The sequence below is a fragment of the Papio anubis genome, chromosome 14 (assembly GCF_008728515.1).
Source record: "Papio anubis isolate 15944 chromosome 14, Panubis1.0, whole genome shotgun sequence".
Classification (NCBI taxonomy): Eukaryota; Metazoa; Chordata; class Mammalia; order Primates; family Cercopithecidae; genus Papio; species Papio anubis.
The window spans coordinates 86678629-86692355 of record NC_044989.1 but is presented as its reverse complement, the minus strand read 5'-3'; the positions used below and the strand labels follow the sequence as shown (position 1 = coordinate 86692355).

The 13727-nt window shown below is 40.5% G+C and overlaps 1 protein-coding gene and 1 non-coding gene across 4 annotated transcripts in view; both read right to left on the bottom strand.

The window, feature by feature from the left end:
- Nucleotides 1–13727, bottom strand: part of PTCD3 (pentatricopeptide repeat domain 3) — a 31225-nt gene that overhangs the window by 2026 nt on the left and 15472 nt on the right. For 2 of the 3 annotated variants that reach the window (XM_003908921.4, XM_009184584.4), the window contains 13 exons: nucleotides 12418–12479; nucleotides 11091–11178; nucleotides 10654–10714; nucleotides 10285–10370; nucleotides 8888–9032; nucleotides 8202–8252; nucleotides 5448–5537; nucleotides 5071–5099; nucleotides 3749–3855; nucleotides 2909–2987; nucleotides 2729–2819; nucleotides 1782–1867; nucleotides 1184–1332 (listed from right to left, as the gene is read on the bottom strand). In XM_003908921.4, the coding sequence (XP_003908970.2) occupies nucleotides 1184–1332; nucleotides 1782–1867; nucleotides 2729–2819; nucleotides 2909–2987; nucleotides 3749–3855; nucleotides 5071–5099; nucleotides 5448–5537; nucleotides 8202–8252; nucleotides 8888–9032; nucleotides 10285–10370; nucleotides 10654–10714; nucleotides 11091–11178; nucleotides 12418–12479 (1124 nt within the window). The remainder of the gene's footprint in view (nucleotides 1–1183; nucleotides 1333–1781; nucleotides 1868–2728; nucleotides 2820–2908; nucleotides 2988–3748; nucleotides 3856–5070; nucleotides 5100–5447; nucleotides 5538–8201; nucleotides 8253–8887; nucleotides 9033–10284; nucleotides 10371–10653; nucleotides 10715–11090; nucleotides 11179–12417; nucleotides 12480–13727) is intronic. The other variant, XR_002516770.2, reaches the window with a different exon arrangement.
- LOC116270438 lies at nucleotides 158–294 on the bottom strand. The gene has a single exon (XR_004178473.1). It is a non-coding gene; the product is annotated as a small nucleolar RNA SNORD94 (small nucleolar RNA).

Sequence of the window (13727 nt, the reverse complement as noted above, 5' to 3'; positions counted from 1 at the left end):
CAACTGTATTTGTCCTCTTGTAGAGGATCACCACTGTCCTAGGGAGGGAATCCATCCTGTGCACAGCTGGAAAAGAGGCATGGAACAGAACAATGCTGTTTCCCTCTCTTAAAACACGGCAGGGGTTCAGTCTGTCTTAGAATTCTGTTATGAAGAGCAGGCTCAGATTGAGGCAACAGTCTCATGTAAGTGCTCCCCATTAGCCTGCCACATGCAGGACAAAAGAGAAACACATACATTCAGCTCCCATGACTCAGCTGAGGTCCGTACCCCTGCGCCAATCATCACAGCCTGGTCGTATCAAGTGTGTGCCAAACTGCCTGAGCTAACAACCAAATGCAAATGTCATACGTCTCTGTCACTAGCAGCATAGTTGCCAGAGGAGCGTGTGTGAGCCGCACCTCAAAGACAAGCCTTCATCATCTTTTCCTGGAGATACCTGACTGGCAATGGGATGTTCAAATACAGTTACTTTCTTGTACAAGGAGCCATGCACAAGCACCTCCCACTCGTGACTCTTAGAACACACATTTATATACAAAACAAAATACAGGAAAACCACCTGTCACTATCCCTACAAAAGATCCTTTTGCTCATTTTTGGAAACATGAATATGGCTAAGGTTCCCATTCACAAACACAAAAATTAGTATGTGAATGAAGTGCTGATAAAAACATAACCAGAACACAGCGGCACCAACCAAGGATGGGTTGTGGTCAAGGCCAAGTTTAGTTAATGTGCGTAAATGCCAGCTTCCAGAAGTCTAAGTACACAGCCCACATTTTAAGCTGGAGAGCGGGATGGGAGAAGCATCCAAAAATACTTCAATAACCCAAATGACCAAAACATTTTCAAAACTATGTTTCCTTGATCATGTTTCTTTGATCTTTAGTCCATTTAAGTGGAGTAATGGGGTTAAGTGACTTACTTGTCCATAGACACAGAAAGTAGAAAGGGAAAGACAATTAATTCTCAGCCTATGGTTTGAGAGAACCATGCCTTATCTCAAATACATCATGCATATTGTCTTCTTCCAAAAGTTTCCTTTTTAGTTGGTATTTGCAAGTTCCCGAATCAAATACTTGTTACATGGCCAAATGAGAGAACTTCTACCAGCGTGGGTCAATGTTTTATATCCAAATACAAAAGCTTCTAAAGTGTAAACTTGTGGTACTGTACTCACCAGGCTTCCTGAGTTCTCCCAGCCCTTAAAAAGAGGACAGCTATACAGTTGAGAGAGATGGCTGACCAATCCTGAGCAGTCTGTCTGATGGGTTGGCTTTCATATGTAGATTTGATATCAGCAGCACAGTCAGCAAATGCCACCTGAAGCTGAGAAGCTTTAGGAGTCAGCAGAACTGCCTAACTGATTTTGTGAGAATTTCAGTTCAGAATTACAGGATCCTTAAATTCTGAGAAATGCATTTTACCATTTGCATATATTATGTGTATAGCACACGAGTAATTAAAAGAGGACCCTGTCCTAAGTATTTTGATTAGCCACAACTTTCAAATTCAGCTATGCATTTCCTTTATAGATGGAGATTTTTTAATAAGCAAGCTGAAGACAGAAGCTAATTTCATGTTGCCTGTTTTGGACTACAGGAAAGAGGGTAACTTTAAGGACAGATTTCTGCTAAAGGCAAGATATGTTTAGATGTATCATCACTCAAATATGGGTTTGGGTGGCAGAACTCTCCAAAATGGCAGATGAAACTGGGGAAGCTAGCCTTAAGACCTCAGTATGGGAGGATATACTGGCTGGAGAGTTTCAGGCCTACCTCTGGTGGGTGTTTGTCCCTTGCCATGAGCATCAGGATCTCTTCTCTCAGGTCGCTGCGGAACTTGAAACCATATTCTTTACTATCTTGAGACAAGAAAGGAACAAGGAGTGATCATTGTTAGGTAAAACCAACACTCTCTTGTTCACTGTCAACCTATTTTTTGCTCGGTAAAAATAAGTTGCTGTTATTTATTCTAGGCTTATCCCAGGATTCCAGAAACCCACCAGGATTCAAGGTGGAACAAATGTAAAAGCCAATGCCTGGGCCTTGTTCCAGTGAAGTGTTCATCACAGCACGTGCACTACATGGGAGCGGTCACCAGCTCCACGTGGTAAGACATTGTTTTATAGCACGTGGGAATTTTTGATATACTTTTATTACTCATTACAGCAGTCTTGTGAAGCAGGAGGGCAGGACTAGAGCTTACTTACTTATAATACAGTAGTCACCTAGTGGAAGATACAGAGTATCTATTTCATTTTGCAGTCAAGTTATACACATAAGACAGACCAGTACACACACCCATGATGCGTGACGCTCATGGCTATTACTTGGAATCATAATCATCACTGACTGGTTAGCAAAGTGAGGCCACACTGGCACAGGGGAATTGCACAGGCTCTCGGATCCAAGGCCTTCATTCAGATTTAGGGTCTGCTACGTCATCAGCACTTACTTTCTTTGGGTCATATCACACAACAGGTGCACAAAACTCAGCTCATTCCTATGTCACCAAGGGACTGACTTAAGTCATTTTCAACAAATTTTTCTCCTGATAGTCAACATGCAACATGAGCACATGACCTTGAAGTAGCTCTCAACTAACACATTCAGTTCAGTCAAAATGGAAGTTTTCATCCCTAACAGTAATGTTAACACATTCATTATCAAAACAGAAGATACTGAGGTGACATGCACCTGGACACATACAAAGTAAAACGGACCTTTCCAAATTTGAGGAATCATTTCTAGCCGATTGGCCACATCCAGTGCTTGGAGAAGATGTATCAATGTTTGGGAGTGGGGAAAGCAGACCTGATTAAGAGAAACACATTTTTAAAGCATTAATCTACAGAAACCCAATTCATCTAGAATGATAAATAACAAGTAATGAACCATCTTACTGAAGGTATCAGGTCCTCATACCACTTCAAGGTGACATCAATTTGCTCCATTAGACAAATCAAATCAAAGAACCTGGAACTGTGATGAAGGCAAAAAGTATGTTTAGTCTAAAGTCCCTATGTCTAACAACAGGGGAAATAATGAGTGAAATTACAGCATATTATATGTTACAAAGAATTTCAAAATACTGACAATTTCAAGTTAAACGAGCCAATACTTGGTTTAAGAGCTGCCAGTATATGCTGACTTCCCAACTAAACACCTTACCCTCACCGGGTCATTTCTAACTGTTTCCTCTGTCTACTCTTAGGTCATGGTGAATAGATACTGAACTTCAAATTCATTTTAGAAACATTCAATGTGAAACAAGGATTTGGATACACAGAAAACAATTCTCACACATCTGTTAACATGCTGCCTTCTTAAATTCATGTTCTTAGCTGCCTAAAAGCAAACCCATTTAGGGAGTATCTCTGGGTTCCAGTATCTTGATCTTTGAATACAAAAGCAAGGCAGGTGAGAGGAAATCTTCAGGGCTCACCCTGCTATGACAATTTGAAAATGTAAAATGAGAGGGGGTAGAGGAAAAAAGATATGTAGATTTTAATCTGTTGCCAAAAAAAAAAAAAAAAACCAAACTCAAAGGACACAAACTAGTACAGTCTTTCAAATCTGGCAGTTTTACCACTGCTTTAATTCCTAAGTGCTCAATTAAAATGTCCTATTAGATCACTGGCATGCTGCCTGAAACCAGAGGTGAGGTATACAGGGACATCAACAGCCTCCCACTTGCAGAATATGGTAACTCATGCAAAAGGATACATTTCCAACACACTTACTAATAGAAATTACGCTGACGATCAAGTCCAATGAATTTCCGGTTGTCTCCAGTATTTAAAAGGTCATGTATTTGGTAGGCAAGTTCTAGATCTCTGAGAGATGAGCACTGAAAATTTGCAAGTAGTAAGTATCACTCTGATACCCTGTCAGCCACGTGGTTCACAAATGAATAAAAACAGTAGAGCGTCTTGTGAAAACAATGTTGATTAAACGTATTATTGGTTGACAGCAAATAAGTTACAAGAAATGGGGGGAGACAAATCCCCAGTCCTGTGAAATTTATTACAATATTATTTTAATTTAGCAATTATACCGTTAGAAATTAATCCTATAACAACATCTGGTCAAGCGCACAAAAGACACCTGCAGTGCAGAGTCTGGACTAGTAAAAATCTCCATGAAGTAATCCCAAAATCTACCCACAGGAAAGTTAAGTTATAGTTCTTACTATGAAATACTGATCGCTGTCAATAAATAAAACACCCTGAAAGTATGCCTGGATATACATACACTTGAGTACCCAGAGTAAACACCTTGGTAGGATCCACACTAAATATTAGGTTGGTGCAAAAGTAATTGTGGTCTTTGCCATTGAAAGTAGTGGCTTTTATAATTGCGGTTTTTGCCACTGAAAGTAATGGCAAAAGCCACAATTACTTTTGCACCAATCTAATAGTAAAGCAATTAAATTACCCTTAGGGAACAGGGTTCATCTTAAAACTGCTTGAAATTTTTCCTACGATAAGCATGATTAAATAAACTAAAATAAAAACCATTATTAATTTTAACTTACTAATAGGCAAATCCGAAATATTATGGAAGCTTATCTGTTCGAGGGCATGAAAAACATCAACGTAAACAATAAACAAAGGGTAGGGATAGTATGTGATTGAAAAGTACAGATTTTAGGCCAGGTGTGTTGGTTCACGCCTGTAATCCCAGCACTTTGGGAAGTAGTCAGGAGTTCAAGACCAGCCTGGTCAACATGGTGAAACTCCATCTCTACCAAAAAAAAAATACAAAAATTAGCCAGGCGTGGTGGCGCACACCTGCAGTCCCAGCTATTCAAGAGGCTGAGGCAGGAGAATCGCTTGAACCCACGAGGCAGAGGTTGTGGTGAGCCACTGCACTCCAGCGTGGGTGACACAGTGAACCTCTATCTCTAAGAGAAAAAAAAAAATTATAGATTTTAGAGAAAGAAGAAAAAACAGAAGCAAAGACATGACTGAGGAGTTAGAAAATGAAAGGAACCAGGAAGAACCCTCCAGCTACAGATAAATTTAGGAAATGGATAGTGAATTAATAAAGAAATGATACTTACTACATTCATGGCTGACTGAAAAAACTTATCTGAAAATCAAAGTTCACAAGAGCTTTGGTTACAATGGATAAAATATAGTTTCAAGTCAGTAACATTAACAAAAATCCTGCCAACAAAACTGGTAACATGTAAAATAAAGCTACGAACGTAAAAACTTAAGAGAGGCAGGAACGTGCCACAGACATTTTGGCTTTCTCAGAAAGATCATGGCAAATATTACTAAGCTATATACACCTACTATGTACTCAAATTTATTTAAAAAATAGAAACAAAAATACTACTAAGCTATATAGGGATCACGAGGCCTCTAACTGGCACTCAGGGAAACCGGCCCTCTGTCTTTGGAGGAGGAAAACACAAGTGATTTCTGTACATACCATCATCCGGGTCCTTTGCAGAAAATCTCTTTCCCATTAATTCATTCATTATATCATAAATGATGAAGGATGATCTATTTGAAGGGTTTCCTGCAGAACAAGAAAGCAAATGTGTTTAATCCACTTCCTTTACCACCACCAACCTCACAGTACCTAGTACAAAGGGACACATTTCTCCTTCCTTCACCTCCAGCCTAAGTCCTCGCATAGAGCTGGGTGGAGGCCACTGCTTGCTAAAGGAACCACTACACCCTGCAGAGAGCAATTCTCTGTAAAATCTGGAATAATCACAGATCTCTATTCATGTGCTCCACTGAGACTTCCCCCTTTCTTTAGGCTCTTCACATGAAGCCTGACTTACTGGAGTAGGAGGCAGACAGTAACACACACTCCCTCACCAAACCAGCATACTTAGAAAAACTTTTTTTTTTTTTTTTTTTTTTTTTTTTGAGATGGAGTGATGCACTGTTGCCCTGGCTGGAGTGCAATGGCACAATCTCAGCTCACTGCAACCTCCGCTTCCCGGTTCAACTGAGTCTCCTGCCTCAGCCTCCCAAGCAGGTGGGACTACAGGCCTCCGCCACCACGCCTGGCTAATTTTTTGTAATTTTAGTAGAGACGGGGTTTCCCCATGTTGGTCAGGCTGGTCTTGAACTCCTGATCTCATGATCTGCCCGCCTCAGCCTCCCAAAGTGCTGGGACTACAGGCACGAGCCATTGCGCCCAACCAAAAATGTTTTTTGCTAGTAATCATTTGTGTTCCCTTTAAATATAATCAGAATGAGGTCAAGAAAAAGTAAACTAGAATGGACAGGGCAGTTCTTAAAAATAACGTGAGCTGAGCACTAATAGGTCAGAAAATCATCTGCAATATTCCCAGTCAAATATTTCTCTACACTCTGTTCCCAACCTGTTCTGTGTGTTCGTGGTAGCAGAGTTGTAATGACAGTGCAGATAGTTTCACAATTTGCTCAAGCATGTTTCCCTTTGCTAACATTCTTAATTTTATCAGTTACATAATATTCTCTTTTCAATGTATTGTTTCTAGGCTAATTTAAGCTTTCTCTTTTGGGTAAATTCCTAGAAATTATTATTATTATTGAGATAGGGTCTTGCTCTGTCACCTAGACTGGAGTGCAGTGGGACAAATGCAGCTTACTACAGTTTCCACCTCCTGGCCACAAGCAATCCTCCCGCCTCACACTCCTGAGTAGCTGGGACTACAGGGGAGCGCCACCATGTCCAGCTACTTTTTTCATGTTTAGTAGACATGGAGGTCTCTCTGTGTTGTCCAGGTTGTTTTCAAACTCCTGGGCTCAAGCAATCCTCCTGTCTCGGCTTCCTAAATTGCTGGGATTACAGGCGTAAGCCAAAATTATTATTGCAGACAGGCAATTTATATACATAAGACAAACCAACACAGCTCCCCCAGATTCCCCATCCCCCAGTCCTGGCTGTTACTTAGGAAATGTAAGTACATCTGACTTTGATTAGCAATTGAACCAGTGATGAGAGTTACAGAGGAAAGGAATATACTTTGGGGTCAGAAATACTAGCTCCATCACAATCTCACCAAGGTTGAGTAAAATTTTAGGGGACACAATTATGGAAACTTTATCTGTTTCCAAGGTACAGTCAATTAACTGTTTGGTTCCTTTTCCTAAAGATAAAATTTGCCTATACAGGTGATGATATGGATTTTACAAAGTTAGTCCTCCAAACCAGAGAGAATCAAGTTCTCTTCTGTAATTTTTATAGTCTATCACGAGAAAGAATGACTAGAACTGTCAATTCTGAACTCAAGGGTTATTTCTTAGGCTGGGGATAAATGGATAAGAACTAAAAGATTCTGAGTGTCTCATATGTGCCTTCCAAACACAGTAGCAGACACGGTGTGGAACTCATTTAACTACCACACCCTGCTGCTATTCCTCAGGTAGGTATCCAGTCACTTTGACACAGCTGGTAAATAAATGATAGAGCCGACATCTCAGTTCAGGTGTGTCTCTCTCCAAAGTCCATCTACAGAGCAGAGCTCCCACTGGAACTGACCTAAAAGTGGACAACGAATGGAGCCTTGAGGTCCTACCAAAAGGCTTCACAATAAGTTTACCTTTCCTCTGAAGCAGCAACGTCCACAAACTTTTGGCAAAGATGGAAATGTTCTGAACCTGCATCACTGAACATGGTAGCCACTAGACACATGGCTACTGAGCACTAACGTGACAAAATAATTTATTATTTTACTTAATTTTAATTAACTGGCCACATGTGGCTAGTGGCTACAGTATTAAATAGCATAGCTCCAAAGAACAAAAGGGACTTCAGCCAAAATACATTCTAACCATTCCCGTTTGTACAACATCACTGACAGTACATTCCATAACCCTCTCCCCTCCAGCTCAAGTTTCATACCATAAACAAGATTGCTAACCTCAAGAATAATTTTAGGTAGTAAGACCCTGTCCATTAAAAAAAATCAGCTGGGCATGCTGGTAGGTATCTGTAATCCCAACTACTCAGAAGGCTAAGGAGGGAGGACTGCTTGAGCCCAGGAGTTCAAGGCTGCAATGAGCAAGATCCTATCTCTAAAAAAAAAGCCACAACTTTCTGCTCAGGCTGTACAGGTTAATTTACAAATCATCTTTTCTTAATTCATATGCAGAGAAGATAACCTGCAACAATTAATCACATAAATTCAAGAAAGCTGGTCAATTTTCTATATAAATTAACACAATTTAAGGCCATACATACCAGGTTGATAAAACAGCTGAATAATATGGTGATATGTTGCAAGCGAGGGTTCTCGAATTACCAGGTGAATAGAAAAAATAAACAATGAGGTAAACACACAGCAATCCAAAATATAGTTTACTGAGACACACTGAATTTAAAACATATTAATGTTAATATTTAAGCAATAGATGCATTTCTATTCCTTTGAACAAAGATATTTTCCAACTCATTAATGTAAAGGTGAAAAACTATCATAAAGACTTAATCACTTTTTGAAAGTCCAAATACTTAGTCACATTCTTCACTGAGAACAGTAAAATATATTTAAGTGAATTGATTCCCAAAGCAACTTTCAATAAAGTAACCAATGAAAAATATACAATACACTAGCACACACTTAGGTTCAAACACCTAATTATGCTGGAAAAATGTCATGAATTTAAAACTAGCTAACTCAAAGCAATCACTTCTCCTCAGATTCAACAGAACCATAAACAAAGTACCTAAAATACTAATGAACACTAAGATGATAGACACTCCCACCATAAGTACAGTACATTTAATTTAACGTGTCAAACATGGAAACAAAATTTCCAGCATATTATGTAAGCAGAAGAAGAATTTAAAGGTCTTTGCTTATGTTGACCTGAAACCTCTGGCTGGCACAGTCTCTGTCTTCAGAGGAATCAAGGGCGCATCCTCACCTATTCCAATGGCTTTCATTTCACATAAAAGCTGTAAGGCTGGCAATCTTGCAATCACATGAAATCTTCGGAGACATTTCAGAATGGTATTAAAAGTCTGCAGATTTGGTTTCACGTTCTGTGCAACCATGTGTCTTAGCAGCTCCTAGTTGAATAAAAAACAAGTATCTTTCATTCCTGGGTAATCTGTCCAATAATCTGTTTCATACAAAATAAAGAATTTAGCGTTCTTGCTTATGTTTAAAGCAAGTTAGTAACTATATCCCTATTTTAAGAACTGTTTATTAATTAGCAGGTTCCATGATTCTGCCTTTTAAAGAAGCCTGCTAATGCAAACACCCACCCCACTTGATCAAGGTGGTCAACTGTCTTCAGTCTTCTACCAAGGAGAGTTTTCCAAGAAAAGACTCAAAAGTAATAGACCAGTATGATATAAAAAAGTGGTTTTTTTGGTTGGTTTTTTTTTTTTTTTGAGACGGAGTTTCGCTCTTGTTGCCCTGGCTGGAGTGCAGGGGCGCAATCTTGAGTTGAGGCGATTCTCCTGCCTCAGTCTCCTGAGTAGCTGGGACTACAGGCGTGCACCACTACGGCTGGCTAATTTTTGTATTTTTAGTAGAGACGAGGTTTCACCATGTTAGTCAGGCTGCTCACAAACTCCTGACCTCAGGTAACCCACCCGCCTCAGCCTCAAAGTGCTGGGATTATAGGCATGAGCCACCGTGCCCAGCCGTTTCTGTTCTTAAGTTACTAGGCAAGAATCAATCCAGTGATTTCAACTTTTTGAACTTACACCTGATAGGAATTTGACAGCAAATATGCATTACTTTGTAACAGAAAAACTATTATGAAAAATAAATGAATAAAATGGTCCAGAATTCTAGCTGTATACTCTGGGTCAAGTAACTTTTTCTTCTCATGTGCCAGACACAGCTGAGTTCCAGGGCTGCGGAAAGGGTAGTGAACAGTTAACTGCTACACAGTGACTGCCATGCACATGCTCATAAATGCTATCTCCAGCTCATATACTTTTCTTTCTTTTTTTTTTTTTTTGAGAAGGAGTCTTGCTCTGTTGCCAAAGCTGGAGTGCAGTGGCACAATCTCTGCTCACAGCAACCTCTGCCTCCCGGGTTCAATCGATTCTCTTGCCTCAGCCTCCCAAGTAGCTGGGATTACAGGCATGCACCACCACGCCCGGCTTTGTTTGTACTTTTAGTAGAGACGGGTTTCACCATGTTGGCCAGGCTGGTCTCGAACTCCTGGCCTCAGGTGATCTGCCCGCCTCGGCCTCCCAAAGTGCTGGTATCACAGGTTTGAGCCACCACACCTGGCCAGCCCATCTATTTCTGGCAAAGAGTATTTAAGCCCTATTAAAAAATAAACTGAGGATTCCTCCTTACCAGTATATCACTCCATTTTGCCTCAAATTTCTCATTTATCACGAATACTGTTGCTTCAATCAGTGCATTAAATGTGTACACATCAGCTGTAAAATAAAAAAATGATAAAATTTGGGGTTGAAGATGAATCCCTAAATGGCTGAGTTTAAGGCAAAGCAGTCATTCCTATGTGTCCCTTGGCTAATCACATGCCCACAAAACTGGAAAACCACTCTCCTTTCTGGATCTCTACTCTTGCTTCAATCACCTATGCCTCAGGAAAAGACAAAGTATAGGCCAATGACTGAGGCAAGATCCAAAGCCCTCACACAGACAATTAAGAGAAAGAAGGAAATGGAGAAAGGGATGGAGGGGAGTTCTCAAACTCACCATGGAGTCTGTTGTTTAGTAACTCAGTGTACAAGTTTAACGCCTGCTCATAAGCTTGGTGCTGGAAAAGGAAAAGGAAAAATTAAGCATCATCAAATTCATTTACTTAAGAAGTCCTTGCACATTTCTGTCTTAGAGTTTGGTAACATAGCTCAGGCTCAACAGATCAGGCTCCTGTTCTCATGAAGCTCATACTCTAGTGCAGTGGTTTTCTATCTACTGGTAATGCCTGAACATATTTTTATTTGTCGCAACTGAAAGTGGGGGAGGAGTGTAGTACTGGCATCCAGTGGGTAGAACCCAGAGAGCTACTAACATCCTACAGTGCACAGGACAGACCCCACAACAAATTATCTGACCCAAAATGTTAGTGGTTCTGAGGCTGAAACACCCTGATTGGTGGAAATTAAAGATAAAAATAAATAAAACAAATGTACCTTCACCATTCCTCGGATCATTGTGCAATAGGAATGTGCATTTTTCTCTGGCATTAGAGAAAAGATTCTCTCAGCATTGTTTTTTGCTCTAGACACAAGAGAGTAAATGTGAACCCAGGCAACAGGAAATACCAATCAGAGCTACCACCATTTACTGACAGTTTATTATGTTCCAGGCAATGTGCCAAGTACTTTACATGCATTATCTCAATTCTTACAGGACGTTATGGTTATCATCATTTTGAAAATGGGGAAAATCAAGACTTAACAATCTTAATGTGTTGTCGGGGCTTTGCAGGTTAAGTGGCAGAATTAGAATTGAAAATGAAAAGTTTATAAACAAGTATATAAATATCTAGCATTAAAAACAAGCAGCAACTGTATGACAAGGTCCCTAGTAAAGATTCCTCATCCTTCTTCAATCTTCAGCTACTACTTCCCAGAGGCAAAATGGTTTCTTTTGGAGGATCCTTCTGGTCATATTCTAGCATATGTACTTTCATCTCTTCTCCCATTCCATAACCTCGGCCTCCTGGGTTTAAGTGATTCTCCCGCCTCCACCTCCGGAGTAGCTGGAATTACAGGCACATGCCACCACCCCTAACTAATTGTTGTATTTTTAGTAGAGATGGGGTTTCACCATGTTAGTCAGGCTGGTCTCAAAACTCCTGACCTCAAGTGATCCACTCACCTCGGCCTCCCACGGTGCCAGGATTACAGGCGTGAGGCATCGCGTCCAGCCTACCCCAAGGAATTTAACCTTTCATCCTATCAAATTCATCACTTCAATAATGATTTTAGATAATCATGGTAGCTTTCCCTTTCCAGACATTCACATGAAATATCCTCCTTTTAGACACCCAGCTAACTTAAATTCTCCAACATAATTATTATCTTTCATTTAAACTGCTGTGTACGTCTACGTGTTGGTCAGTGGTCTTAATTTAGCAGTACACTCTAGTGTCCATGATACTTTTAGTAAACAAAAGTATTAAATCTTTCAGAATTAGAGGTATATATTCCAAGGTAGCACTGTTAATGAAACTACCAAAGGAACCATACCATATGAAAGTTATGCAGAGTTAAACAGATGAGGGGGAAAAAAAAAGGGTCAACCTCTCAACAGATTCTTGTGTTGCTGAATGGAGATAAAGACCCTACTGAAAAATGGTCTAAATGTATTGGAATACAAATTGTGAAATTTATATTGCACAATAAAAATCAATTATTTAAGAACATCACAAGAAAACATCTTCACGGGGTGATGGGGCATATTCCATGTACTGTAAGACACTGTAATTCAAGGTTCTAATTACGTGTGACATACCGCCATGTAACTCCAAACTGATGACCAGCTGTCCTCCTAGATTTCTTGTTATTTTCCTCTTCCTGAAATGAATAATCATCAAGAGAAATAAAAGTTAAGGCGATAGAATGCATTTCCCAGACTACTCAAAATCAGAAAGGCAAAGGGAACTCAGAAAAATAAAGGAAACACAGATCCAGCAGATGGCAAAGAGGAAGTCCAATAACGCTTACACCTATACAGTTAATTTCTTAAGCGCAAATCAGATGAAAAGCCAAGTTGACCCTCAAAGCAACAAGTGACAGTGTGGAGACAAGATGAAGCCATTTCCCTGTATGGCCTGGTCCTCAGATAGAAAGAGGAAAACCAACCAACACATCCTATTTGCTCAGGGACTACATCTGGCTCGATCCATACAGATAAACTGTCATAATTAGGATGAAAGCAAGATAAACAACATATACTTAATGTCTAACACTCACCCAAGCAAACTAAGACTTCTGTTTTTGTTTTTGTTTTTTTCCTGAAACAGTCTCGCTGTGTCACCCAGGCTGCAGTGCAGTGGCGTGGTCTCGGCTCACTGCAACTTCCACCTCCTGGGTTCAAGCAATTCTCCTGCCTCAGCCTCCTGAGTAGCTGCGACTACAGGCGCCTACCACCATGCCTAGATAATTTTTTGTATTTTTTTTTTAAGTAAAGACGGGGTTTCACCATGTTAGCCAGGATGGTCTTGATCTCCTGACCTCATGATCCACCCACCTTGGCGTCCCAAACTGTTGGGATTACAAGTGTGAGCCACTGCACCCAGCAACACTTCTTACAAGACTAAATCTTGTCTTTATAAACCAAGGTCTGGGATGAGGCTGACATAGAGCAATACAGGCTTGGTTGGCATTGCAGAGGTCAGTGCTGGCTCTGTAGCCTGCTGCCTCAAGAGGTGGGGCTGGAGAGGTAGAGGGCCAACCAGAGCAGGGCTTCAGGAAGTGATGCTCTGGAAAGTGAAGTGTAACTGCAACCTACTGCCTATGCACTTTTTAAAATGTAAGGTTCTCTACATAAACAATCCACATTTGGCCAGGTGCAGTGGTCAGTAATCCCAAAACCTTGGGAGGCTTGAAGGATTGCTTGAGTCCCAGCGTTGAAGACACCATCCTGGGCAATACAGCAAGACCCTATGTCTACCCACCCTCCCCACCCAAAAAAAAACTAACCAGGCGTGGTGGCCCACACTTGTGGTCCCAGTTACTTGGGAGAATAAGGAGGAACACTTGAGCCTAGGAGTTAAAGGCTGCAGTAAGCTATGACAGCATCACTGCACTCCACCCTAGGTG